Genomic DNA, 27,078 nt, shown 5'->3' on the forward strand with positions numbered 1-27,078 from the left:
AGAATTGTAAATTTCTAGAATATAATTATATAAATTATGTTTTCAAGTCAAAACACATAACAACTGTAGAAAATAATTTGTGAATACAATACAGAGTCATCAAATCCTAATATGTTAATATTCTGTGACTGCAGTATTTGAAAAGAACTTGTGAATACAAAACAAGGTAATCATCAATTACATATATGTTAACATTGTGTGTTCGTAGTATACAAATTATAAATTTTTAAAGATAAATTGTGAACATTTAGTATGTAAATTATGAACATATATATAGCAAAAGTCATGACCTATAAAGAAGTTCTTTCTTGGTTAAAAGACCGAGGCACAACCATAATAAAGCTTGAGTCAGATTGTGTGAATACGGTATTTGCTTTGAATAAAAAACAAGTGGACATCTCCCATATTGGATACATTATTAGTCACTATTTCAGTACTATGTCCTCTTTTCAATCTTTTGCTTGTCATTTTATTAAGAGATTAGTAAACTTGTTAGTTCATACGCTAACTAAAGCTGCAGGCTCTCAATCTAATTCTCGTTTCTGGGATACTCATTCCCTGATTTTATCCTTTCTTTATTATCAATCTAATATACACTACAAGAAAAATACACATAGACAACACTAGAAAGACAACAGTTTTTAACAAAAGTGTTGTCTTTTGTATAAAAGACAACAGTTTGGTCCAAAATCGTTGTCTTTGACGCAACACTTTTGTCAAAGACAACGATTTTTACTTAATCGTTGTTATAAGTGTGTTGTATTTGTGCAATTTGAGAAAAGACAACACTACAACGACAACGGTTTTTATAAACCGTTGTCTATGCGCGTTTTATTTTTTTAAGACAACGGTTTTATTTAACCATTGTCTTTAATATGTTGTCTTTAAGTGTACTTGAATAAACAACACTACAAAGACAACGGTTTTTTAAACCGTTGTCTTTGCGCATTATTATTTTTTAAAGACAACGGTTTTATTTAACCGTTGTCATTTGTGTGTTGTCTTTAATAGTATTTGAGTACACAACACTACAACAACAACGGTTGTCGTTGCACGTTCTTTATATTTTTAAAACAACGGTTTTATTTTACCGTTGTCTTTAAGCATACTTGAATACACAACACTACAAAGTCAACGGTTTAAAACCGTTGTCTTTGAGCATTATTATTTTTTAAAAGACAACAGTTTTATTTAACCGTTGTTATTTGTGTGTTGTCTTTAATAACACTTGAATACACAACGCTACAAAGACAATGATTTTATAAAACCGTTGTCGTTGCACGTTCTTTATTTTTTAAGACAACGGTTTTATTTAACCGTTGTCTTTGGTATGTTTGTCTTTAAGCGTACTTGAATACACAACACTACAAAGACAACGGTTATAAAAAAGCATTGTCTTTGTGCATTATTATTTTTATAAGACAACGGTTTTATTTAACTGTTGTCATTTTTGTGTTGTATTTAATAGCAGTTGAATACACAACACTACAAAGACAACCGTTTTAGAAAACCGTTGTTGTTGCACGTTCTTTTTTATTTAAGACAACGGTTAAATTTAACCGGTGTCTTTGGTATGTTGAAAACCGTTGTCTTAGTTTTATAAAATAGGTTAAAATACTACCAACAATGGTCAAACTTAAGACCACTAACATAACACATAAAACTCAACTCACCAAGCCACAACACGATACCTAATATTTATCCTACATTTTATATAACCGTTGTTGTTTGTGTGTTGTTTTTAAGAACACTACAAATACAACGGTTTTATAAAATAAATTAAGATGCTACCAACAAAGGTCAAACTTGAGACCTCTAAGATAATTAACATGCAAGGCTTAACCCACCAAACCACACCAACTCTTTTATATTAAAATACGACATCTAATATTTATCCTCCATTTTTGGGCCGGGCGGGGTGGTGCACCCCCGGGCACTTCGACGACGCCCCTATTATTGAGAGGGGTTGGTAATCGACCCTTCCGGCTAGCGCATGACTAGCAAGGTTAGTTATAGGTTGGTAATCGACCATTCCAGCATGCATGGGACACATGGAGGATGGATATGAGAGACTAGTTGATGTCGTACACTTATCAACCATCCGATATACCCTCTACACTAATTCAAGGTTCTAGATGAACCATCAATGTTAGTACATAAGTCTATTTCACCCTTCAATACAAATTAAGTTTTGACTTCCTTCTCATATACTTCACAAAAAATCTCTTCCCTTTCAACGTCACTTAATAGAATGCGATCTTTAAATAAGCGCCTTCTAATATATACTTACTTCACTTAATAGACGGCGATTGTTTAAACCACCACCGTATATACTTTAATTTAATTTAATAGGTGGCCAAAATTCTTAAATCCTAATCAACATCAGTATCCCTATTCCCTAACCCTAAGTCCCTAACTCCCTCTCCCAAACTTACTCGCCGCTGCGCACCTCGCTGAACCAGACTCACCCGAGATCGGCCGCCGGCTGCCTGCTCCGCCGCATCGAAGCCTCTGCGAACAGACGAAGGTACTCCTCCACCTTCTCCTTCGAATTTGTTTATAGTTTATATAATGTATTGTTGAATTTCTGAGTGTGTGTGGTGGGAGGGGGTGGGTATATCAGGTGTCTATATACGGAGTATTTATTTTCCAAACAAAAAGAGAATGCTTGGTTTCATTATTGCTTTTCATGAAATGGGTAGATTCGAATTATCCTAATTCTCAGTAAATAGGAAAATTGGTTTAGCTACTAGGTGTGCATTCAGTGATACTGCTTGGGTATAATACTGGTAAAGATTTTGACTTTTTATTTATGTATTATTATTGCTATTTTTAATTGTAGTGGCTATGGTGACTCTATCACCAGTAGTGTATTGATTGTATACCATTGTAGTTTGGATTATACTGAAAAGTGTTTAGTATGGTTCTTCATAGAGTAAGATTTGCCCTTTTATATGCATACTGAGGAATGAATTTATAACCTTGTTGTGTTTTGGTACAATTGGTGTTTAGAGTGCTAAATTGTTATAAATTAACTCCGAAAGAGCTCTAAATTTTAATTTTGAGATAGCAATATTGGTTTTATAGTATTTAGTTGCATATAATAGCTAATCAGCAATGATGAATCTATATTATTTTTTTAATTTCATAGTATTTAGTTGCATATCAAGTTTGTTTTAATTGTAAGTGCATCGATGAGAGAATCACTTTGTAAATTACTTTAATCCTTCTTCGTATTGTAATTTTCTTAATCAAGAAAATGGTCATGACACATTAATTCGAGTTGTTCTTTCCCTGATTTGACCATAGTTTTTCTTAGTTGACATAGTCAATGGTTATTTAGTCTGTCAAGCAGGATTTCTCCCATTTTCAAGTTAAATATAGCTACTCCTTTTTATGTTCACATAGAAACTATGAAGAATTATGCTTTCATCATTCTGTGCCTTTCACAATTGCTTCAAGTTGTAGACTAATGTTGGTTATACTTTTTTGTACTCTCGTCCCACTTGAGGTGAGGGATGGGATACCAATTGTTGTTTCCATTTCATTATGGAGTATATAATTGATTAAAATATTAAATAAAGTCTAGAATGTGATTTGGTTCTATTTTGAAAACTTTGAAGACATTGGAATCAAACTATCCTGGGAAATAGGAAAATTGTAAGATTAAAGCTCCAGACCTTCAAGAAATGGCTGAAAAATTGGCCCCTGAGAAGCACCATAGCTTCATCCACAATGGTACTCTCTCTATCATATATGCATTAACATTATTATGTCCATAATTTTGTAAAAGTTTGTTACAGTTTCATGATTGATTATCAGGTCAGAAGGTCTTTGAATGGGACCAAACGCTTGAAGAGTTGAATATTTATATCAATCTCCCGGAAAATGTTCCCAAAAAGCTATTCTATTGTAAAATCGAGTCCAAACATTTGGAAGTTGGGATTAAAGGCAACCCTCCTTACCTCAATGTTGGTTTTATGCTACTCTGCCTCTACTTCCTTTTTCAAGTGGATAGAGCTTTAATTTTCGTGAGCATTCATATCATCTGACTATATTTTATACGCCTTTTTATGGGGTTTACAGCATGACCTTACCAATCATGTGAAGACAGACTGCTCATTCTGGACTTTAGGTAATGATTCTATGATTTGAGAGCAAAAGAACATCATTTTTGTCCATATGCATCGTTGAAACTTGAAAAGCTGTTGCAAAAGGAATTATGTAGAATTTTGTGTAATCCATGGAAGATTTGACCTGTGTGATGTGTTTTCTTTGTGAAATTAATGATCCTGTTGATAAAAAGCAAAACTTTTTGTTTGGTAAATAAATGGGGCTTCTCTGGAGGTATCAAAAGTGTTAAAGAGAAGTTTGAAGTTTGTGTTTAAAGTAGCCCAAGTTGATATTGTTCCAACTGATTGAGGTGTACTCCTTTTACAAACAAGTCATATTGATGAAATGGTTATTATTTGTATAGAAGTGCAAATTTTGGGGCAATCATGGCTGAGAATGACAAACTAGGTTTAACCAACTTATGATTGAATGAGTACTTTTTATGTATGATAACCAAAAATTATATGCTGCAGAGGATGATATACTGCACGTAACCCTTCAGAAGAGGGATAAAGGTCAGACATGGTCTTCTCCTATCATGGGTCAAGGTCAGTTGGATCCATACACCACAGACCTTGAACAGAAGCGCCTCATGCTTCAAAGGTTCCAAGAAGAGGTACATGTTTGCTCTACTCCAGTTGCAAGTTGCTCTTCTTAGTGTTGCTTGTGTCTGTGATTGCATGTTTGATTATACGAGGTTTCCAGACTTTGTAAAGGATTATGCTGCCTCAGAGTCAATAGTAATATACCTTAAACAATAAATGAAACCAGCATAAACATGAAACACCTTAGAAATAGAATAGAATTATTTCTATGTTCCTTTTAAACAGATAAATATGGGATGGATTATTGATATATATATATATATATATATATATATATATATATATATATAGAATTAGGTTCTGGTGCGGTTAGAGTGCTCAGGTGCGGTTGTGCAGTTTAATCTGGGCCATTCATCTCGCTTAAATCAACGTCCAGGATTACCAAAATTTTAAACAAAAACGCGGTGGTAATTTTGTAATTTTTGAATCTACGGTCAAAATTAATGTGAGCGGTTCTGTAATTAATGTGCGTTAGTTTTGTATATAAGATGCGTGAGTCTTGTGCATAAGGTGCGTGAGTTTTGTGCTTAATGTGCGTGGGGTTGTGCTTAATGTGAGTAGTTGGTAAAACTTAAAGTGTGGGCTTTTGTGTTTAAGGTGCATGAGATTTGTTCTTAATGTGAGTGGAGTTTGTGCTTAATTTGCGTAGGGTTTGTGCTTAATGTGTGTGAGGTTAGGGATTAATGTCAGTAATTGTTGAAACTTAAAGTCTGTGAGTTAATACTTAAAGTGCGTGGGTTTTGTGCTTAATGTGCGTGAGATTGTGCTTAATGTGCGTGGGTTTTGTACTTAATGTGCGTGGGTTTGTGCTTAATGTGCGTGGGTTTGTGCTTAATGTGCGTGGTGCTTAAGATCTAACACTTAAAGGTGTGTGGCTTTCTTCCAGACACGCGTTTTTTTTTTTTTTTTTTAATTTTCATTGTTTTGAGCCGTTGATTTAGATTTGATCAACGACTCAAATTTAACCGCACGGGAAGCTATACCCTCACATGAACCCTTCCCTATATATATATATATATATATATATATATATATATATATATATATATATATATAGCACTCAGGTTCGAATGAAGTGCCCAGGAAGGAATATGCGAACCTATCAGCGCGCGACACGTGTCCAGATCTAATGGATTAAAAAAACGCGGTGACATTTTCGTAAATAATTGAATATCGAAGTGCAAGTAAAATGTGCAAGTAAAATTTACAATGAGCATCAATAAGAAGTGCACCTATAGTTATAAGTACTTGCATCAATAGTTATAAGTAGTTGCACCTATAGGTATAAGTAGTTGCACCTATAGTTATAAGTAGGTGCACCCAGGTGAATGAATGGTTGCGGGAAGTGAATGTTAACAAGACAAAATTACATGCACTTATAGGTGAAACTAGGTGCACCTATAGTTATAAGTAGTTGCACCTATAGTTATAAGTAGGTGCACGTATAGTTATAAGTAGGTGCACCCAGGTGAATGAATGAGTGCGGGAAGTGAATGTTAACAAGACAAAATTACATGCACTTATAGGTGAAAGTAGGTGCATCTATAGTTATAAGTAGGTGCAACTAGGTGAATGAGTGGTTGCGGGAAGGGAATTTTAACAAGGCAAAATTACATGCACTTATCGGTGAAAGTAGGTGCACTTGTAAGTGATTTTACTTGCACTTCGATGTTCAATTATTTACGAAAATGCCACCGCATTTTTTTTAATTTATTAGACCTGGACACGTGTCACGCCCTAATTCGTTCGCATATTCCCTCCTGGGCACTTATTCGCACCTGAGTGCGTCCCTATATATATTTGTATATATATATATATATATATATATATATATATATATATATATATATATATATATATATATATATATATATTACATGAGTATTTGATGAAAAATAGATTTTGTTCGCTAGCGCTCAATTGTTTTATGTAGTTTTAACCTTGTACTCTGAAGAGTTACTTAATGAACTACATAGAGATTAAATTTAGTAACTTGAAAGTAATGTATCTTCAATTGTGGTGCAATGAAGTCTATACTGAGTCCCTTGCAATTATACTTGGTGTCTCTTTGGTTCTGGTGATAAGATGCTCCCTTTTGCAGAATCCTGGCTTTGATTTTTCACAAGCACAGTTCAATGGCAATTGCCCTGATCCAAAGTCCTTCATGGGTGGGATCCGATCTACTTAACTTTGAAAGTAATGTATCTTCACTCTGATTCATCTCTGAGTCTCGGCTTACTGCAGTCTCTAGTGGATGTCATGTCAAAACTGGATTTGTGCAATTGTTAGGTAAACACGATGAAAAATAAGTTGTTGGAATTGAATGTGGTGTATGTATATAACAATTTAATGTGTGTGTGAAATAAAACTAAAACTATGTGCCATGAAATCAAGTCAATTTGGTGACCACCAAGGATAGTTTTGAAGTACATATTCCTGCATTGGTTAATCAACTGCACTTCATAGCCTGAATTGTTTGGATGGTTGAAATTGTTGTTAGTTTCTTTGTAATATGCTTAGGTGGGTGAACTCTTCAAGTTGAATGTGTTTATAATATTATTATTTAGTATTTACAATCTGTATTGGAGTTGCAGTTATATTGGTATAACTTTCAATTGCAGATTAGTCAGGAGAAAATTATTCAAAAACATTTATTGTGAGAGCTCATTTTAATATTAAATCTTTATATCATGTGATAATTATATTGATGAATAATATTTATTTTTAAAAGTAATTATTTTGATTTTACTATTAATTGGTGGGGGCGTTTGGCAATATAAGAAACCCAAAAGAAGCCCAAATCTTCTTCACTGGAACTTGCTTGACGGTGCATCACCAGTTAGAATCATTCCCTGGTCGAAGAGGAATTTTTTTTGGGATCCCAAATAGCGAGATTTTTGTGCTGGGATACAAAGAAAGGAATAACTTCTTTTGCTTTAGCGCTATTCCAATGACGCCATTCCTTTAGGCAATATTGGTTTATATAGAAAAAAATAATTAGAATACAACAAGCATTCGTGCATTTGCATCTTTCTGATCCGTAGAATTCGATTTATTTATGGACTGTTGGTCACTGGTTCTTCGGCGTCCGATTTTGAAGTAATCTCAATGCCAGTGTCTTCACCTTCAATTGCAGAGACCTAGATCACAATCAAAGAAATCTCTCTTCTTCGTCTCGTCTGTGTGGTGATTCAGGGAATTATGTTGTGCGCCGAGGAGGGAATTTTCGCAGATATTTTTCTTTGCTTGGTAGAGGGTGCAGTAAATGTTGGTAGATGGGAAGATGGAGTAAATACGGTAACCTAACGTATTTACTCCACTACTTCAACAAAATAAATGGAAAAGCTATAACGTCAAACCCTTAGGCGTTATTAAAAACAATAACGCCAAAAAGAAAGTAGATTTTCCCTTTTACGCGACCCAGATTTGAAATTCTTGATTCGGAATCTCATGCATAATTCCTTTTTCCTCAGCGAATGCATCCTAGTAGTTATATTATGAACTGGGTCCACTTTGCAGGGCGAACTTGACTTCAAAATACACAATTTATATATTGAATGTTCACAATTTGAATTATGAATATTTAGTATTTAAATTATGAACATTTAATACGTAAATTGTGTATTTTTAGATCTGATCTACGGAATAATTCATTCCCTTTCATTGATTTTCAACTTTGATATGCATTGCCAAGCATTCCTTAAATGTACCATCAAGCACTTACTAATGCCTCAATCTATTGACTTCTAAAACAATTATGGATGGAAATAGGTCGAGCCAACTCGAGTTTTAAGAAATTAGACTTGGGCTTGTTACGAAAATCTAGGGTATGAACCTGAGCCTTTATGTAGGCTTTTTGTTAGGCTTAAGTCTAAGTCTATAATTAGCCTGGCCTGTCATAAGTCTTTTTAAAAGCTTGTTTAATATGTATGCAATTAAAAAGGTTTCAAAGTGATTTTCAGGAAAAAAAAAAAAAAAAAGTTTCAAAGTAAGTCATATTTTGAGTTTATTTAAAACCTACTTGTTAAGTATTTTTTTAAACTTTAATAAGTATTTCTAAACAATTTAAGAAATATACCTAATACAAAAATTAATATATAATTGCATAAGTATATATCACTACAATACAAACACGACTGTATGCTCGTTAACTTGTTTAGGAATAATTCGATTGTATTATTCATTGTCATCCTATATAATCTCATAAATTGTTAAAAATCAACTCACACAATTAAGTCACGACACTTCATTAAATATTATAACAGTAAGAACAATTAAACAATAAGAATACTTATAGCAGGATTAGCAGTAATGTTTATAGTTGAATCATAATTTCGAACGAGATTTTAGAGGTGGAGAGTTAGGGTTTGATAATTATATATATTTGGGATTGTAAAGGCCCCTACAAAGGGCCTGACCTATTCCCATCCTTAAAAACAACTATGAGGCTTACTAACTCAAGCTAGTTTATCTTTTATTAATATGCATGTATATTATTTGTATGTGTGGATCAAATGATCGAGAACAAGTCTTTAAGAGAGAAATACAAAGCAATTGTAGCTTTACATATGGAAAAATTGGACGAATCAGATCAATTTTTTTTAAAAATACGGTGGTATATTTGTAATTATTACTAACTTTACTATAAAAACTTGAACACTAAAATATGCAATTCTTAAACTTTTCTAAGTTTGCACATTTAGTGTTAACATTTTGCATATTTAGTATTAAATGATTGCACTTGCAAAAATGCAAAAATTCATTGCACTTAGGGTTTCGATTTTAGAGCTTATGAATGAGTTTTTTATTTTATTGGGTTTAATGGTTCACTTTTTACTACTTAAGGTCTAACATTTACGGTTTGGATTTATAATTTAACTTGTTCGTTGATTTTATAAAACTTACTAGGCTTGCATTTTCGTTGTTAAAGGTTGCATATATAAGTGTTCACGTATGCATAGTGAAATTAATGATAATTACAAAAATGTCACCGCAATTTTTTTTTTTTTTAAATTTGATCAGATCCATTGAATTTTTATAGATGTAAGCTAAGGCTATATTGGTTCTTATTTCTTTCACATGGTACTATGCTCACAAGATCCTTATATATATATATATATATATATATATATATATATATATATATATTGGCTAGAGATCAAATGCGAATGAGCTCTCAAGTGAAATTATGGTGTAATCTCAGTCATTGATCTAGTTAAAATCTACAGTCCAGAATGATGAAAATTAAAAATAAAAAATATGTAGTGGAATTATGGTAATTTATTGCATAATTTAGAACGCAAGGTACATAATTTTAAAACTTAAGGTGCATCAGTTCGAAACTTAAAATGCATTACTTTAAAACTTAAAGTGCATAACTTCGAAACTTTAGGTGCATGGCTTTATCTATTAAAATATGCACACCAGAATTTATACTCGTTGAAAATACATCTAGCATCTTCCCTTCCAAAATGTAATGCTAAAAACAAGTTTGAATTCGCAGCAAGAGAGGAAGATAGGATGAAAATGACAATGGTGGGATGAGATCATTTGCAACCAGATGAAAGGAAGCGTTTTTTTTTTTTTTTTAAAAAAAATTATCTTCATTCTCGACAATTGATCTAAATTAGATTAACAGTTCAGATCTTATCCCATTATTTACCTGTGAGTTCTTTTGCATGTGAACCATCTCATATATATATATATATATATATATATATATATATATATATATATATATATATATATAAAATAAATGTTGAATTCAACTACCATTTTAGATTTCTATTGTTAACATTAAATTTTAATTTTTATTGATACAAGTATATAACACACTAATTGGTTAAAACAAAAATAAAGAATCATCATATTACACGCGAATATATTCTTAAAATAAAATTGTAGGTGATTTCCGTATTCCTAATTCTAAGAATAATCATAACAAGCTGTGATAGGAGCCTATCATCCGTTGTATGGGCATGAAATTCTGCACCCTATCACCTTTAAAGCTGCTTTTTTTACTCTCGTTTTTCCTCACCTGCGTCTTTTACGCGTTTTTTTTTTTTTTTTTTTTTCAACTTTTGACATTTGTGACAAGCTTTGGCCAGCGGAACGTACAAGTCTCTTCATCACTGTTGAATTGATTGAGATGGGTCGATAGTGAATAGTCTGCGATTGAGGGTGGGTGTTTTGGTATTGGGTTTGATTTTTTTTTTTTGGGTTTTAGTTTGTTCGGTTCTAAAAAAAATAAAAGTATTTAGTTTAACATTGTAGTTTGGTTTGATTTTGATTTAGTTTTAAAAAGGAGGAAACTCACGCACGCATACAAATCACGCACCTTAAAAAGGAAACTCACGCACCTTAAGTTTCAACAACTGCTTACATTAAGCACAAAACTCACACATTTTAAGCACAAAATCGACGCTGATCACGAACCTTAAGCACGAAATCCACGCACCTTAAGCACAAAATTCACGCACCTTAAGTTTCAACAACTACTCACATTAATTATACAATCCACGCACTTAAGCACAAACTCACACACCTTAAGCACAAACCCCACGCACCTTAATCACAAAAGTCACGCACCTTAAGCACAAAAGTCACACACCTTAATTTTGACTTAGAAGCAAAAATTACCAAATTACCACTGCATTTTTGTTTTTTTTTTTTTTTACTTTTGGTAATCCTGGACGTTGATTTAATAAAAATCAATGGCTCTCCTATCACCGCACAACCGCACCAGAACCTATATATATATATATATATATATATATATATATATATATATATAAATATAATTAGGTTTTGGTGCGGTTAGGGTGCCCAGGTGCGGTTGTGCGGTTTAATCTGGGCTATTCATTTCGCTTAAATCAACATCCAGGATTACCAAAATTTAAAAAAAAAAAAACGCGGTGGCAATTTTGTAATTTTTGCATCTAGGTCAAAATTAAGGTAAGCGGATCTGTGATTAATGTGCGTGAGTTTTGTATATAAGATGCGTGAGTTTTGTGCGTAAGGTGCGTGAGGTTTGTGCTTAATGTGCGTGGGGTTGTGCTTAACGTGAGTAATTGTTAAAACTTAAAGTCTGTGAGTTAATACTTAAAGTGCGTGGGTTTTGTGCTTAATGTGCTGAGGTTGTGCTTAATATGCGTGGGTTTTGTACTTAATGTGCGTGAGTTTGTGCTTAATGTCAGTAGTTGTTGAAACTTAAAGTCTGTGAGTTAATATTTAAAGTGCGTGGGTTTTGTGCTTAATGTGTGTGGATTTTGTACTTAATGTGCGTGAGTTTGTGCTTAAGATCTAACACTTAAGGTGCGTCATTTTTAGCTTATGCTTCTTTCTTCCAGACACGCGTTTTTTTTTTTTTAATTTTCATTAATTTGATCGAGCCGTTGATCTAAATTTGATCAACGGCTCAAATCTAACCGCACAACCGCACGGGAAGCTATACCCGCACCTGAACCCTTCTATATATATATATATATATATATATATATATATATATATATATTCATAATCATATGAGAACCACTCCCCAAAGTGAGAACTTGTGAACAAATTCAAGCCAATGATTTACAAGATCTAATGGATGGAAAATCTAGTCAAAAATGAGTGGGGTCATTTCATAAATATTACAGAGTTTTGTTTATTTTCAACCATTAAATCTACTAGATTAATGGTTTAGATTTGAATACAAATTCTCATATGAAGCATGATTCTCATCTGATTATCAATCACACACATAAAATTGTAATTTTGATAACCGTTAAGTTAAATGAACAACTTATATTTATTATATTTTATTTGAAATTATATTTTTAATATTGATTTCTTATTAACCACGAAGTAGTTTTTGTAATTATAACAATATTAATAATAATAAAAAAAGTTAAAAATAATTAATAATAACACAACAATAACAATAAATTATATATAAAAAAAATACTTTAAGAGTTTAGTAAATAACACAATATACTTATGCGCTTATATGTCATTTTATATGTAATTAGTTAAGAGTAAACATGTCATTTTATATGTAATTAGTTAAGAGTAAACATTTAATTTACCAAACAGTTTTTTATAACCATCTAATACTAACAATAGGTCAAACCAACTAACACAATCAATTATCAGCTATTTGCTAAATCAATCATTAAAGCCAATTGCTAAATATACCCCCTAAAATCATAGAAATATTCAAATATAATAACTAAATTTGTTAATTTTTTTAAAAAATAAAATTATTAGTTTTGAACTAAAAATAGTTTTTTTTTTTTTTTAAAAAGAAAAAACTAGCAAAAGTTATATAAGCTTTTAAAATTAACTATATACTAATACTTATTTAATTATTATATATATACATGGTTGGTTGGGTAAGATTCTGACGGATTTGCACATCAAACAAGACCCAGCGCGATTTTAATTTTTTAAAGACCCACCACTCACTCTCACCAAAAAATTCAATTCATGCAAAGTAGATCTGGTGAATATTCACTCGTGGATTAAAATTGTCATCTCTATGCATAGTAAATCCAAGTACATAAAATTTTTGAATATGTATAAGTATAAAATTTAATATTTAAAAATAATTAGATGTATATAAAACTTAGGCTGCATTATCCCAACAAGTAAGGGATTGACAAGCTTATGAGAACTGATTGTATTGTATTTACTGAACTTGATTACAATGAGATCAGATGATGTGAATATATAGAATAGAGAGTCACAGTGTGACAATGATAAGAAGTAGAGAGTTACAGTGTGACAAGGATAAGAAGTTCTAAACAGACTCATATACATAGAGTCCTAATACTCCCCCTCAAGCACAGTGTATACTAGTAACCTGTAGCTTGTCCCTTAAGGACGAAAATCTAGGTCCAGGCAGAGCTTTGGTGAAGATATCAGCAAGTTGATCTTTTGTGTAGATGAAGTTGACTTGGATATCGCCCGAAGCTACTCGATCACGAACAAAATGATAATCAATCTCCACATGCTTGGTGCGCGCATGAAAGATTGGATTGGCACTCATATATGTAGCTCCTAGATTATCACACCATAAATTTGGAATGGAAATACCCGGAATCTGTATCTCACGCAGTAATGACATAATCCATAGAACCTCAGCACAAACATCTGCAAGAGCTTTGTATTCAGCCTTAGTGGATGACCTGGCAACAGTTCTCTGTTTCTTGCAAACCCATGATATAAGATTACTCCCCAAGAAAACAGCAAAACCACTCGTGGATTTTCGATCGTCAGGACAACCAGCACAATCGGAATCAGAGAAAGCATGAATGTCTCTAGATGAGCACCGTCGTATGCGTAAACCATGATCAACTGTTCCCTTAACATACCTGAGTACCCGTTTGAGCTGCTCCCAGTGTGATATAGTAGGAGCTTGCATATGCTGGCATAACAGATTAACTGCAAAGGATAGGTCAGGTCGTGTAACAGTGAGATATTGCAGTGCTCCAGCTAGACTCCTGTACTGTGTGGGATCATCATATAGATCTGAATTGAAGGGGACAGTTTTCGAGACAGAGATGGGTGTAGAAAGGGGTTTGCATTCAGACATTCCAGCCCGTTTTAAAATATCATTCATATACCGTTGTTGAGATAAAATAATCCCATTGTCACACTTAACTGTTTCAATACCCAGAAAGAAATTTGGTTCACCAAGATCTCTGATTTTGAATGTAGCAGACAGTTTGGACAAGAGCTGAGACATAATACCCTGATCACTTCCCATTACAAGAATGTCATCTACGTACACCAATAGATAAACCAAAACAGAGTCTTTAGAGTAATAGAACAGAGAGACATCTGTCTTGGATGCTTGAAAGCCAACCGATAGTAAGAACGTATGTAGTCGATTAAACCAAGTTCTGGGAGCTTGTTTTAACCCATACAGAGATCTTTTTAACAAACAAACATGATTCGGGAAGTTAGCATCAATATAACCAGGGGGTTGCTTCATATAAACTGTTTCAGCCAGATTACCATTCAGAAAAACATTATGAACATCTAGCTGTTTGATAGACCACCCAGATGATAAAGCTAGAGATAGAAGGAGTCTTACAGTCGTAGGCTTTACCACTGGACTAAAAGTGTCGAAAAAGTCCTGACCTGGAACCTGATTAAAACCTTTCGCAACCAGCCTGGCTTTATGCCTTTCAATAGCACCATCAGCCTTTCTCTTCGTACGAAACACCCATTTACAGCCAATAATATTCATACCTGCAGTGGGTGGAACTAGAGACCATGTGTGGTTATGCAGGAGAGCATTGAATTCTTGGTCCATGGCTTCACGCCACTCAGGATATTTGACAGCTTGAGAGTGACATGTGGGTTCCGTGGGATGCACTTGAGCTGCTAGAGCAAAAAGAGGAGCATCTGCGTTGCTGCGAGTGGCCATAGAGTGAGTACAGACATTGGGCCTGATGGACCGCCCACGTGGACGGCCTCGCCGGCGAGCAACAGGCTCCATAGGATCACCCGACGAGGCAGCCTGTCCGGGATCCACAGCTGGTTCGAATGAAGCAGGTAGCGGCGGTTCTGGCGGCTCATCATTGGACACGACAGGAATAGGTGTGCTGTGACTGAGAACAGATTCCGCCCAAGGTCCAGAAAACGGAATAGATAGATCCTGCAAAGAAGTTTTAGTAGCAAAGGGGAAAACTTCTTCATCAAATCTGACATGTCTGCATGTGTAAATCTTATTAGTATGTAAGTCCATGCATCTGTACCCCCTAAATGACTCAGGATAACCTAGGAAGACACATGGAGAAGACCTGTATGACATCTTATGACGATTATATGGTCGAAGATGAGGGTAGCATAAACACCCAAAGACACGAAGAAAAAGATAGGAAGGAGGGGATTTATGTAACAGGAGATGAGGACTGGAGTTATTTAATACAGAAGATGGCATTCTGTTAATTAAATAGACAGCAGTCTCAAAGGCAAAATCCCAAAATTTCAAAGGAACAGAGGCATGAGCTAGAAGAGCCAGACCAGTTTCAACAATGTGACGATGTTTTTGTTCAACACGACCATTCTGTTCATGTGTATAGGCACATGATTTTCTATGTTGAATTCCTAATTGAACAAACAAAGAATGCAACTTTTTGTACTCAGCACCTAAATCAGACTGAATGGCCTTTATTTTGCAATTAAAGGACCGTTCAACAAGAGTACGAAATTTATCAAAGATGCCATAGAGATCAGACTTTAATTTCATAGGGAAGAACCATGTATAACGGGAATAGTCATCCACAAAGATCACAAAGTAACGGAAGCCAGATGTAGATAAAGTGGGCGCAGGACCCCAAATGTCTGTGTAAATAAGATCTAGTACATGAGAACTAGAGGAAGCAACACGAGGGATGGGAAAACGGGCAGATTTGCCTAATTGACACGCATTGCATAAAGAATTAGTACAACGAATATTATCACGAGATCCACTAACTAAACAAGATCGAAGTATATGGCTAAGAACACGGTTATGAGGATGACCCAGACGATTGTGCCAAGTGGAAGCCGAGGCACGAGCAGAAAGAAACGCTGACGGAGACGAACTAGGTAATGAAAGTGTGTATAGTCCCCCAGAACTATTGCCCCGAAGAAGTATTTCCTTGGTATTGATATCCTTCACAACAAAAAAAGAGGGGTGAAACTCAAAAAAGACTTTATTATCGGATGCAAACTTCTGAATAGATAATAAAGAATTAGACAAACGTGGAACGTGAAGTATATCAGACAATGTGAATGATCTAGAAGGGGTATTAAAAGAAGCATGACCAACATGACTAATAGATAAACTCATACCGTCACCGACACGCAAGGTGTCATTGCCAACATATTCTTCTGAGGTGGTCAAAGCAGCAATGTCCGGAGTAACATGATTAGTTGCCCCTGTATCCGGGATCCATGTCTGAGGAGTACCAACATTTGAATTATCTTGATAAGTTAGATTGGCCTGAGGTGGGGAATCATACCGGTTATAGCATACATGAGCCTCGTGACCAGTCCGCCTACATATCTGGCACTGAACCTGATTGCCACCACTGTTGCGTCCGCGACCGCGGCCACCACGGCCACGGCCACCTTGCTGTCTACCGCCACCACCACGATTGGACCCGCCGTTGCCACCGCCTGCTCGTTGACCGCCGCCACGGTTCTGACCTCCGCGACCTGATCGACCGCCACCGCGCTGAACAGCAAGAGCCGCCGGAGCACCGCCGTAATCACGGCTGGCGATAAATTCCTGGGCGCCGAGGAAGTCCGCCAACTCCTGGAGCGTGACCGGCTGCCCACGGACGGCAAGAGACGCGGTGAGGGCACGGAATTCCGGTCTCAAGCCGCAAAAAACAAAGCGATTCTGATCGTCGAGGGAGACGACGCGGCCGGCGAGGGTGAGCTCTTCAACAATCACCTGAGCTCGCCCGATGTAATCCGCAACCAACGAATCACCCTGGTCCAGTCCCTGCAATTGGCCGAGAAGGTTTAACGCGCGGGCACGGGAGGAAGACGACAACGTCTGAACAATGGCCTCCCAAAGGGCACGACTCGTGCGACGTCCGACGGCGATTGGCATGACCTCGTCAGAGAGGGAGGAGACAAGCATGGACAACAATGCTTGATCTTGACGCATCCAAACAGCATAGGCGGGGTTCGGCCGTGGCATAGCATCGGCGGTGTCGGCGTCGGCCGGAAGAAGAACAGCCGGTGAGGGTTTCGTACCATCAACAAACCCCATTAGGTCATGCCTGTGAAGAAACGGGACGACTTGCGTACGCCAAAACAAATAATTCTTGTAGGTTAACTTCGTACTGATGAAGTGATGTGCGGTGGATAGCGACACAATTGACGACGAACTTGACGACATAGCAGCATCAGACACGGTCCGTTCGGAGGAATTAACAGATCCGTCAGCCATAGGGACGAGAGACAAAGAAAAAAAAAACCCTAGCTTACTGATACTAGATGAGAACTGATTGTATTGTATTTACTGAACTTGATTACAATGAGATCAGATGATGTGAATATATAGAATAGAGAGTCACAGTGTGACAATGATAAGAAGTAGAGAGTCACAGTGTGACAAGGATAAGAAGTTCTAAACAGACTCATATACATAGAGTCCTAATAAAGCTGATATGGCATTTGCTTGAAACAGTTATATTATTTTTAATGCTGAGTTGACAGCAAATTCTCAATCCAGCAACTGCGATAACTTCTGTATTTTTTTTTAAAAAAATTTTGTTGCTTCATTTTTAATATTTAAATATAATTTATATATTGATATAAATTAATAATATTATTTTTATATATTGGGGATCACTTTTGAAATTTGATTGTATTTGTAGAGATGTAGTGTGAATAGTAAATAATTTACAAATTGGATAATGTGAAAGTGAGACTCAATTTAAAAATGATAGAGATTTGCAGGGATAAAAATAGACTTACAATTAAAACAGCTAAAAACTCGTTTTATGGGTAAAGTTAAGGATAGAGAGAAAGAATAAATTTAAAATTATTCAATATGTTTAAAGAATGCAAAGTGAAATTCACTCAGTCTCATATTACATTTTTTTAAGGTGGTAAAATATATTATTATTATTATTATATTAACTTAAAAAAGGAATAAGACAGTCCAGTACGTTCGTATAGACTGAGAGCCAGAGTCCTTAGCAAGTGTATGAGCCAACTGGTTTGCTGAAAGATGAATAAAACGACATAAACAATCTTGAAAAGTATTGACTAAAGAGTAATAGTTATCTAATATGAGACCGGAATATGAATATTGAATAATCCTTGTATCTGTGAAGTATAATGGTCATCACATTTAGATAATCAAACTTAAAGCAGACTTTGTCAAGATTACAGGTTTTTAATCATGAGAGTGTCTCTTTACATGCCATTCTAACCCTAAGGGCCCCACACCCCGACCCGACAGAGCAGTCTCTTTACATGCCATGGCTGTACATGTGGGGTTGTTCAATTCTCATATTACATTTTAAATCTAGTTGCATGTAGCAACATAAACTCAAGTCACCTCTAATTTACCTTCCTCTTTTTCTTTTTATTTTCGTCACACAAACATAACGTAAAAATAAAATATGCGGAGAAAATACAAGATGACCTTAAACGCAAGTGGGTCTTTACCAAAGTCTTTGATGCACACAAAATTCAACATTCCCAAAACAGGCTTTGAATTTGTAGGTTTCTTCGGTCTCAAGGTAGGGGAGAGCTTTTACTTTAACATTTATTTTTTCACATAAAAGATAAAGTAAACCAAATTGATTTCAACACTTTACTGCTTTTGCAATTTGTCCAATTCCTCATACTTTTTCTTTAATTTATTAGAAAACTCATAATCACTATCTAGATATGTATACCAGGTAAAACTCATCTTCTAACACTAACTAATAAAAGATTACAATGAAATAAATCATCATAAATTATTCATAATTAATCGACATGCTCAAATCGAAAATATCAATAAACAATTTTCATAAGGCAAGTCCCTTATCGCAACAAATCATTTGGCTAATCCCTTACCGCTTAGTGCGTTATACCGACCATCAAGACGGGGAATTAAACAATTTTTATAAAAGATTAAATTTAAAATTTTATATTATCAAATTATTTATTTGACCAACTTAATTACACTTACCCTGTTTATTTCATAAAAAAAAAAATGTTACACTGTTAAAATCAGCTCTTACTTTTTCTTCACTCATGCAATATTGACATTTCAACACTACAATCAATGCCCAACGCAAAATGATCATTACACCCTCCTCATCCATCCCTATGAGTCTATGACCCTATCTAGTGCATACCAACCAACCTCAACCTCCAAGTTTGTTACGTTTTTGTTTACGCCTTTCTTTTTCTTGCAATCAATGCATAAGATTGCTAACTTATGGTATGGTATGGATGGATACTTTTCTACTTTAACCCACAATGCTCACTAAAAATTCAACACTTTCCTGGATTAACCAAATTGAATTATTTCAAAAGTTTAACCCTGGTGTGAAATTGTCTCACGATTCACCAATAAGTATCTATAAGATTGATGCATGAGATTGGATCTGATCAATATTAAAATGTAATACTTATACTAAAAAAAATGTAATCTTAATAAGGAATAAAGTATTTCTTAGGAAAAGTGTAACAAAAATGTACGTAATAATAATATTACAGTTTTCATCTAAAGTATTATAATTTCTCTTAGAGTTAATTTCACTTTTAGTCCTATGATTATTGGGGTATTGTCAATTTCAGTTCACAACTTTCAAAACTAACAATTTAGTACCTTAACTATTCAATTTTTATCAATTTTAGTCATTATAGCCAAATTGCCGGCCAATTGTCGCCAATTTTTATCCACATCTCACTTGCCTCTATATTAATTAAAACAATGGTTCACAAATTAGCTTCCATTTTAACACTGAATTAAAATATTCCGGCGATAATTGGTCGATAATTTGATCGGACTGACTAAAATTGATAAAAATTGAATAGTTAAGGTACTAAATTGATAGTTTTAAAAGTTGTGCACTCAAATTGACAACACTCTAATAGTTATAGGACCAAAATTGAAATTAACTCTCTCTTATAAATAATATTGACAAGTATTTGTTAATTACTTATAAGGAAAAATATAATATTTTTAAATTTCGCATATAAGAGCATCCACACTAGTTGATTCTTGTTGCCATTTTTAAGTGGGTATACTGACTCTATTATATTGTAATGACGTTCGATCTCATGACCTCCCATATGGGAGATGTTACTACATGTCATCTGAGCACAAGGTGTTTGGCATATATATATATATATATATATATATATATATATATATATATATATATATAGAGAGAGAGAGAGAGAGAGAGAGAGAGAGAAAGAGAGAGTAAAATAATCATATGAGAAACTGATCTCAAAAGAAAAATAAGAATCAATCTCAATTATCCATATGTCCAAATTTATTGGTTTTAGATAAAGGAAGGAAAAAAATCGTGATGTCATATTAGTAAATTTTTCAACTTTGAAAGTGCATTTTTGTGGGTACGTTCAAAGGCTCACAAGACCCTTAAGTTATACATTGTCTGGCGACCCCCATGCCATCTAGATGAAGGAGGTCCTTAATAGAATCCAGAGGGTTGGGGAGGACGGTCGTACCTCAAGGTCCCTCTTTGACCTAAGTTTGAGTCGGTCAGCACAACTATTCCCTCCGCAAGATATGCGAGATAAAGAGGATCTCACACTCAGAAATCAACCTCATACAATCCGCCACCAAATTGGAACAAGTTTGACCCAAATTCAGCCCCTTACGAACCACTTTGATAGTACATTTTATACACTATACATTGCATTTTTTACTAGTTTGAAAATGCAATGCACTTATGAACACCCTTTAAAATTTAGGCAAAAACTTGTCTTTGTATGTGAAACTAGTCGTGTCAAGCTGAAATGTAATATTTAGTATTACATTTACTCGTATAAATATTATATTTGCATATTGATCCGAACCATTTTACAGATAAAGTGACCCTAGAGTTTGTGGATTAAATTTTTTGATTTGATTTGATGTTTCACTTTTTATTTTTGTTTATGAATCACTTTTTAGTACATATGGTTTAGTATTTAAAAGAGTTAATTCCATAAGTAGTCTATTGTATTTGGTGACAATTTTAAATTTAATCCTAAACTATCATTTTTACATTGTAGTATATCTAAATGAAAGTCTAACTCGAGTACCATTAGATCACATAATCTTGATAATTTCAACTAATTAATTAATTTATAACTTTAAATAATCTCTGATTTTTAGTAATTAAATTTTCAATCAATTTTTAGTAAAATCCTAAACTAATTAAATTTCTTCTTCAAACAGAATTATCCAAAATCTCACCTGAGTGAAGCAGAGAATTTTTTGAAAAAAGGCCTGTCGCCTGCCTAGGACTTTGGATAAGGAGTCAGGAGGCACAAACACCAAGCCTATTTTCGGCATTTCAATATTTCATCCATCATCCCAGCACGTGGCGTCGTCTACGTGCGAGATCTCCACAACAATGCAGCTCAGAAGCCGACACGTGCCCCTAGTCAGGTCACATCCGGTAACGTGTCGCCGCTCCTCCAAGTCGCCAATTTTTCCTTTCTTTTATTTATTTATTTATTATTTATTGTCCTCAAAAAAAAAATTATTATTTATTTTCCTCCCTCATTTTCCTATCTTTAAATTATCAAATCTGGACGATCATTTCCTGCTTCGCTTTGCCTCGCCGTCCGGTTTCCATAACAACTGTCCAACCACCGCTAAAACTCTCTCTCTCACTGTTCAGATATTATCCGTTTACCAATTTTGTATCTGAAAGTAGGTGAGGAGTCGATATTCCTTATCGGCAAATCGATTCTGTCGCCGGAGATATGGATACTCCGTCGAAGGATCGTGCCTTCTAGCGCTGGAGTGCCGACCATCGTACATCTCTCCGGCTGCGAAATCGGCGACCTCCTCTCCTCTAGCCACGTCTTCTTTCTAAACCCTAAACAAAGGACGACGGTGTTCCTCTCAACTCAGACTCCGAGTTATTCCTAGCTTAGAACACCGGTATTCCGCCAGATAAAGGTATATTTGCTTTCCGCCCAACCCTCTCCAATTTTGGACGTTCGAAGATCATAGATATTAGATATACCACTGCTTTTTAGGTTTTAAAAAGAATTATTAATAATTTCTTGCTCTAGAGTAGAAATTAGGTAGAAGTAAATATTTGGGGGTAATTTGAGTAAGCTTCGGCTCCGATGGAGTGGAGGGAATGAAATATTACAAGTGATTTTGCATCGGTGGTTCCATGAGGATTCAGCCTATAGATTTCACCTCACCTAAAGAACCGTCTGGATATGAACCGGTTAAGCCTGTGGCTAAGTCGCGGTTCAAGCGGCTTTTCGAGAGGCAATTTCCTGCCCTTCTGAGGACTCTGTCGGGGGAGAAGCCGGCCGCCAGTGAGGAGCCCAGCTGCAACAAAGATGCCTCGGATGAGTTGTTCGAACCCAGCTCCGTTTGCTTGGCTAAGATGGTTCAGAATTTCATCGAGGAAAGTGAGGAGAAGCATCGATGCAGTCGGAACCGATGCTATTGCCTCAACAAAAACTGTACGGACTCTGAGGAAGATGCTGCCGATTCATGCAATTGCTTCGGTGAATCGAGCAATAACTCCTCCTCTGCGGATGCATGTGAAGTTCTGAAAGTAATTTACATGAATATAGTATTCTGCGCTTGTGAATCAGTTTAAGAGCCCTGCTTATCACTAAAACATTTCTTTTTATGCAGCAGAGTTTGGTGGGTTGTGTGGTTGTATCAGAGAGAAACCTCTTGGCAGACACAACTAAGATCATTGAGAAGAACAAGATTTGCAAGCGAAAGGATCATGTCTGCCGGAAGATCATAGTGGATGGCCTCATAGCTCTTGGATACGATGCTTCAATCTGTCAATCTAGATGGGAGAAATCTGCTTGTATAACTGCTGGTAATTTTTACCCTCTTAACACTGAAATTGGAGTTTTTGGGAATTGATTGTGTTAGGACAGTACTCTATAGATATATCTGTTCATTAAAATGTACAGCTGTGAAGATATGAATTGAATTTGCAGGTGATTATGAATACATTGATGTGGTAATTCAAGGAGAACGATTGGTAATCGACATTGAGTTCAGATCAGAGTTTGAAATAGCTAGGTCCACAAAAACTTACAAGTCAGTTCTTCAAGCATTGCCCAACATTTTTGTGGGTAAATGCGATCGCCTGCAAAAGATCATTTCTATAGTATCTGAAGCAGCTAAGCAAAGTTTGAAGAAGAAAGGTATGCCTGTTCCACCGTGGAGGCAAGCTGAGTATGTCAAGGCCAAATGGTTCTCTCCCTACACTAGAATTGACTTGACATCTTCAAAGGCAGAGACTTGTTTGAAGGTGGAGGAGGAGAGTGTGTGTTTGTGTGAAGCTAACTTGAAAGTGGGAAAATCGAAGCCGAGTAGTAGGAAGGAAGATGATGAGAGTTGCAGTGAGTTTGAGGTTCTGATGTTTGGAGAGGGAACTTCTAAGTCCAAATCTTATGGTGAAGATGATGATAAGGAGGTGGGAGTAGGTGAAGCACAGGAGACTAAAGTGAATGGAGGGAAGAAAATGACTGGTTTATCTTCTTTGATTGAAGAGAAGGCTTGAAGTTTTGGAGCTTTAATTCAATGGTCTCTGTGTTTTAGTATACTAATAATATTTTTTTTCTTTGTTTTCTGCCCCTGGGTTTTGGTATTTGGGGCACTATTGAATGCAGTCCAAGTATTATATGTCTTGGCCTAAGTATGTCTTGATCAAGTAATGCCCTTCACCTTTTAATGTAAGGGTACTAAGTGTTAATGCAATACAATCACTAGTAGTAATAGTGGCAGTAGTGAAGAATAGGGGTTGTGTAACTCTGACATTTTGGTGTGTGACCTCAATAATATTGATTGATCTTAATAACCCATTGTTTGATTTTATTTAGTGTTTTTCCTCTTCTGCGTAGTGTTGCAATCGTTATATCCTACACCACGGCGCACATAGCATTGTGCGCCGTGCGCCTCCCAAAACGACGTCGTTTTGGGGTAGTGTTGGGAGGCGCGGTAGGAAGTTGCTGAGATTATGTGTATTTGTTCATAACGTTATGTGTATTTGTTCACAACGTTATGTGTATTGGTTCATACAGTTATGTGTATTTTTTATACTTTTTATACAATTATGTACATCCGAATCAGAAAATTTGTGTGTATTATGTTAAAAGTTTATGTTTATTATGTATTATGTTAGATTATGTGTATTATCTTTTAAAAAGAGTATGTATATTTTGTTATATAATTATGTACATTCATGTATATATATAACATTATGTGTATTCTAGTATAACATTATATACATTCTTGAACAGCGAGTTTTTTTTAAAGAAAAAACTACTGCCATTCACTGGGGGCGGGAAATTTCAAAAAAAAAAAAAATAATTAAAACGACGTCGTTTTGCATCTGGACGCATACTGCAACGCGCGCCGTGGTGTAGGATATAAATTGCCGTAGTGTTGTATATTTTTCTCCTTTCTCAGGCAAGGGTCCAACTTACACTTTGGACCAGAACAAAACATTAAGGACCAGAACAAAACATTTTTTGGACCAGAAGATTATGTATGTACCTACCACTTATTATGTGGTAGCTAATATTAATAGATTATGGTATAACAATTGCCTCTCTCATGGGTCTTCTTTCTCCTCCTTTTGGGCCTTATAAGCTGGGTGGGCCTTGTTAAGATGTACTAGTTGTGTAGTTGTGTTATTTTGACCAAATACTCTTATACTCCATAGTATGAATGGTACAAGTAGGATGGTCCTCATCTCACACTAGTGAAGAATCTATGAACAAGAACAAATAAAAATGCAAACATACTAGCCATGACTAACAAAAGTCTTTAAATTCTTCTCACCCATGACGGGATGAAATTATTAAAATTCTCACTAATGATGGGATGAAATCATTAAAATTTTTATAGGGAGAATGACGTTTTTGGTTTTTGAATTTTTCCTAAGTCACTTTTCAATTTGTAATTGTTGTCTTGGTATCTTCTTTTTACTCTTGATTCAATGTAAGTGTTAAAATTTAATAGAAGTTTATAAAACTTATTATCAAAATGATAAAATTGTAATTTTGCAATGCCCTTTTTATTTCATTAATTTTCTCTTTCAAAGCACTCTCATTTTTATTCTCTAATAAGTGCACCTCGAAGAGTAAGGTCACCATTATCCACATAAAAGTTACCTTGCATGCAAACGCTTGAATCTTGTCAAAAAGGTACATCTAAATTATTATAATTTATGTCTCATATTTTATCTCTTAACCAGTCGGTAGGAGAGGGGACGTTCGGGAGTCAAAATCTTCGTAGTTGGAGGTGATGCATGGACGTGAGAATCGATTTGGCCCCCAAGGGGCCAAGCCCAATGCCCCACCATAGCCCAAGAGTTGGCCAACGTTATAGGAGTTCAAATGGCACAATAGTAGCGGGGTCACCACTAGGTTAGGCACAACAAACAACCATGGGCCTCGATGTTCCAAGGGACCCATCTCCTACAAGGTTGAGTACTCCCCAAACTGAGAGGAAGCTAGTAAGGGAAAGATTGGCACCACGAAGCGGGGACGGGGGGTGGGGGGTGGGGTTCCATGGTGTAAAGGAGGTAAGACGGAAGGAGCCTATTAAGAGGGAGCTAAAGTCCACTCTGAAAGAAACAATATACGAGAACACCAATCGAGATCCATTCATCGACGCCTAGAGGGTCGATAAATAAAGAACGGAGGTCAGGACATAGTCTCTGAGGAATGGGCAAATAAGTTAGCCAAAAAACTGGAAGAGTTGCTTCTCTTGAAGGAGGATGACGAGTTGCCTGTGATACCGAAAACCATGATCACGCATCCTTTCACAAGGAAAATCATGGAGGAGCCCTCACCGACTAACTTCAAAATTCCTAGTGTAAAGAGATTTGACGAGGTAGGGGACTTGCAAGAACATATCATGACTTATCAAGCCACAATGATATGATGGGGCTAATGATGTAGTAATGTGTAGGGCATTTTTCTTGACCCTTGGGGGATCTGCCCAACATTGTTTCTCGAGGTTACAAAGAGGATCAATGGATTCTTTCTAAGATATAGCGAATAGCGATCAAATTCACAATCCACTTCATATTGGGGATGAATGTTATAAAATATTTTTCTTACATGACCACAGTTAGGTAGAAGCATGACGAATCTCTCACTAAGTTCTTGACTCGATAGTGAGTGGAAGAAGTGTAGTGGAGGGGATGGACAAAAATTTAGCCATCACAAGGTTCATATACGATATGTGCATAGGAGACTTATATAAGAGTCTTAGTAGAAATACTCTAATTGGCTATGTGGTGATCATGGTGAAATACAATAGATGCGTCGAGGCGAATTAGGCCAAAAGACATGAGGAAGAATGATCGACTAAAAAACCTCAAAAAAAAATGCAAAATCAACACAAGAAAGGTCTAGACCGAACTTATGACTGAAGTGGAGGGCTTGCGAGGCCAAGCCCCTTAATCCTAGGTGAACCCCCCCTAACCCCCCCACCCCCCAAGGTTAATCATACAAATAACATTAATACCTTTGACAACACGACTAAGTGAGGGCTTGGCCTACACTGATGTGTGAAATATGGTGGGGTTACCTCCCCCACAAGTTGGAGAAATCTCAAGTATCGACACCCAAGTAAACCCAGCTCCCACATCTACCAAGGCCATCAGAGGCATGACAA

General features: G+C 35.6%; 2 protein-coding genes across 4 annotated transcripts; both read left to right on the plus strand.

Annotated features, from left to right (window-relative positions):
- The first annotated feature begins 2,411 nt into the window (after window positions 1–2,411).
- Window positions 2,412–7,107, plus strand: LOC109182527 (nudC domain-containing protein 2). Its single transcript, XM_019332665.1, has 6 exons — window positions 2,412–2,527; window positions 3,624–3,738; window positions 3,823–3,971; window positions 4,087–4,135; window positions 4,587–4,729; window positions 6,820–7,107. Exons 2-6 carry the CDS (start codon window positions 3,690–3,692, stop codon window positions 6,904–6,906), a joined length of 477 nt encoding a protein of 158 aa, XP_019188210.1. The 5' UTR covers window positions 2,412–2,527; window positions 3,624–3,689; the 3' UTR covers window positions 6,907–7,107.
- A 14,874-nt stretch (window positions 7,108–21,981) lies between these two features.
- LOC109182892 lies at window positions 21,982–24,264 on the plus strand. 3 transcript variants are annotated; one of them, XM_019333128.1, is made up of 4 exons: window positions 21,982–22,359; window positions 22,476–22,978; window positions 23,065–23,257; window positions 23,382–24,264. In XM_019333128.1, exons 2-4 carry the CDS (start codon window positions 22,583–22,585, stop codon window positions 23,948–23,950), a joined length of 1,158 nt encoding a protein of 385 aa, XP_019188673.1. In that variant the 5' UTR covers window positions 21,982–22,359; window positions 22,476–22,582; the 3' UTR covers window positions 23,951–24,264. The 3 variants fall into 3 exon arrangements, with proteins under 3 accessions (XP_019188673.1, XP_019188670.1, XP_019188671.1); XM_019333125.1 differs by having other exon boundaries at window positions 21,983–22,359; window positions 23,062–23,257; XM_019333126.1 differs by having other exon boundaries at window positions 21,983–22,359; window positions 22,481–22,978; window positions 23,062–23,257.
- Window positions 24,265–27,078: the final 2,814 nt, after the last annotated feature.

This window comes from Ipomoea nil, unplaced genomic scaffold (genome assembly GCF_001879475.1).
Source record: "Ipomoea nil cultivar Tokyo-kokei standard unplaced genomic scaffold, Asagao_1.1 scaffold1074, whole genome shotgun sequence".
Taxonomy (NCBI): domain Eukaryota; kingdom Viridiplantae; phylum Streptophyta; class Magnoliopsida; order Solanales; family Convolvulaceae; genus Ipomoea; species Ipomoea nil.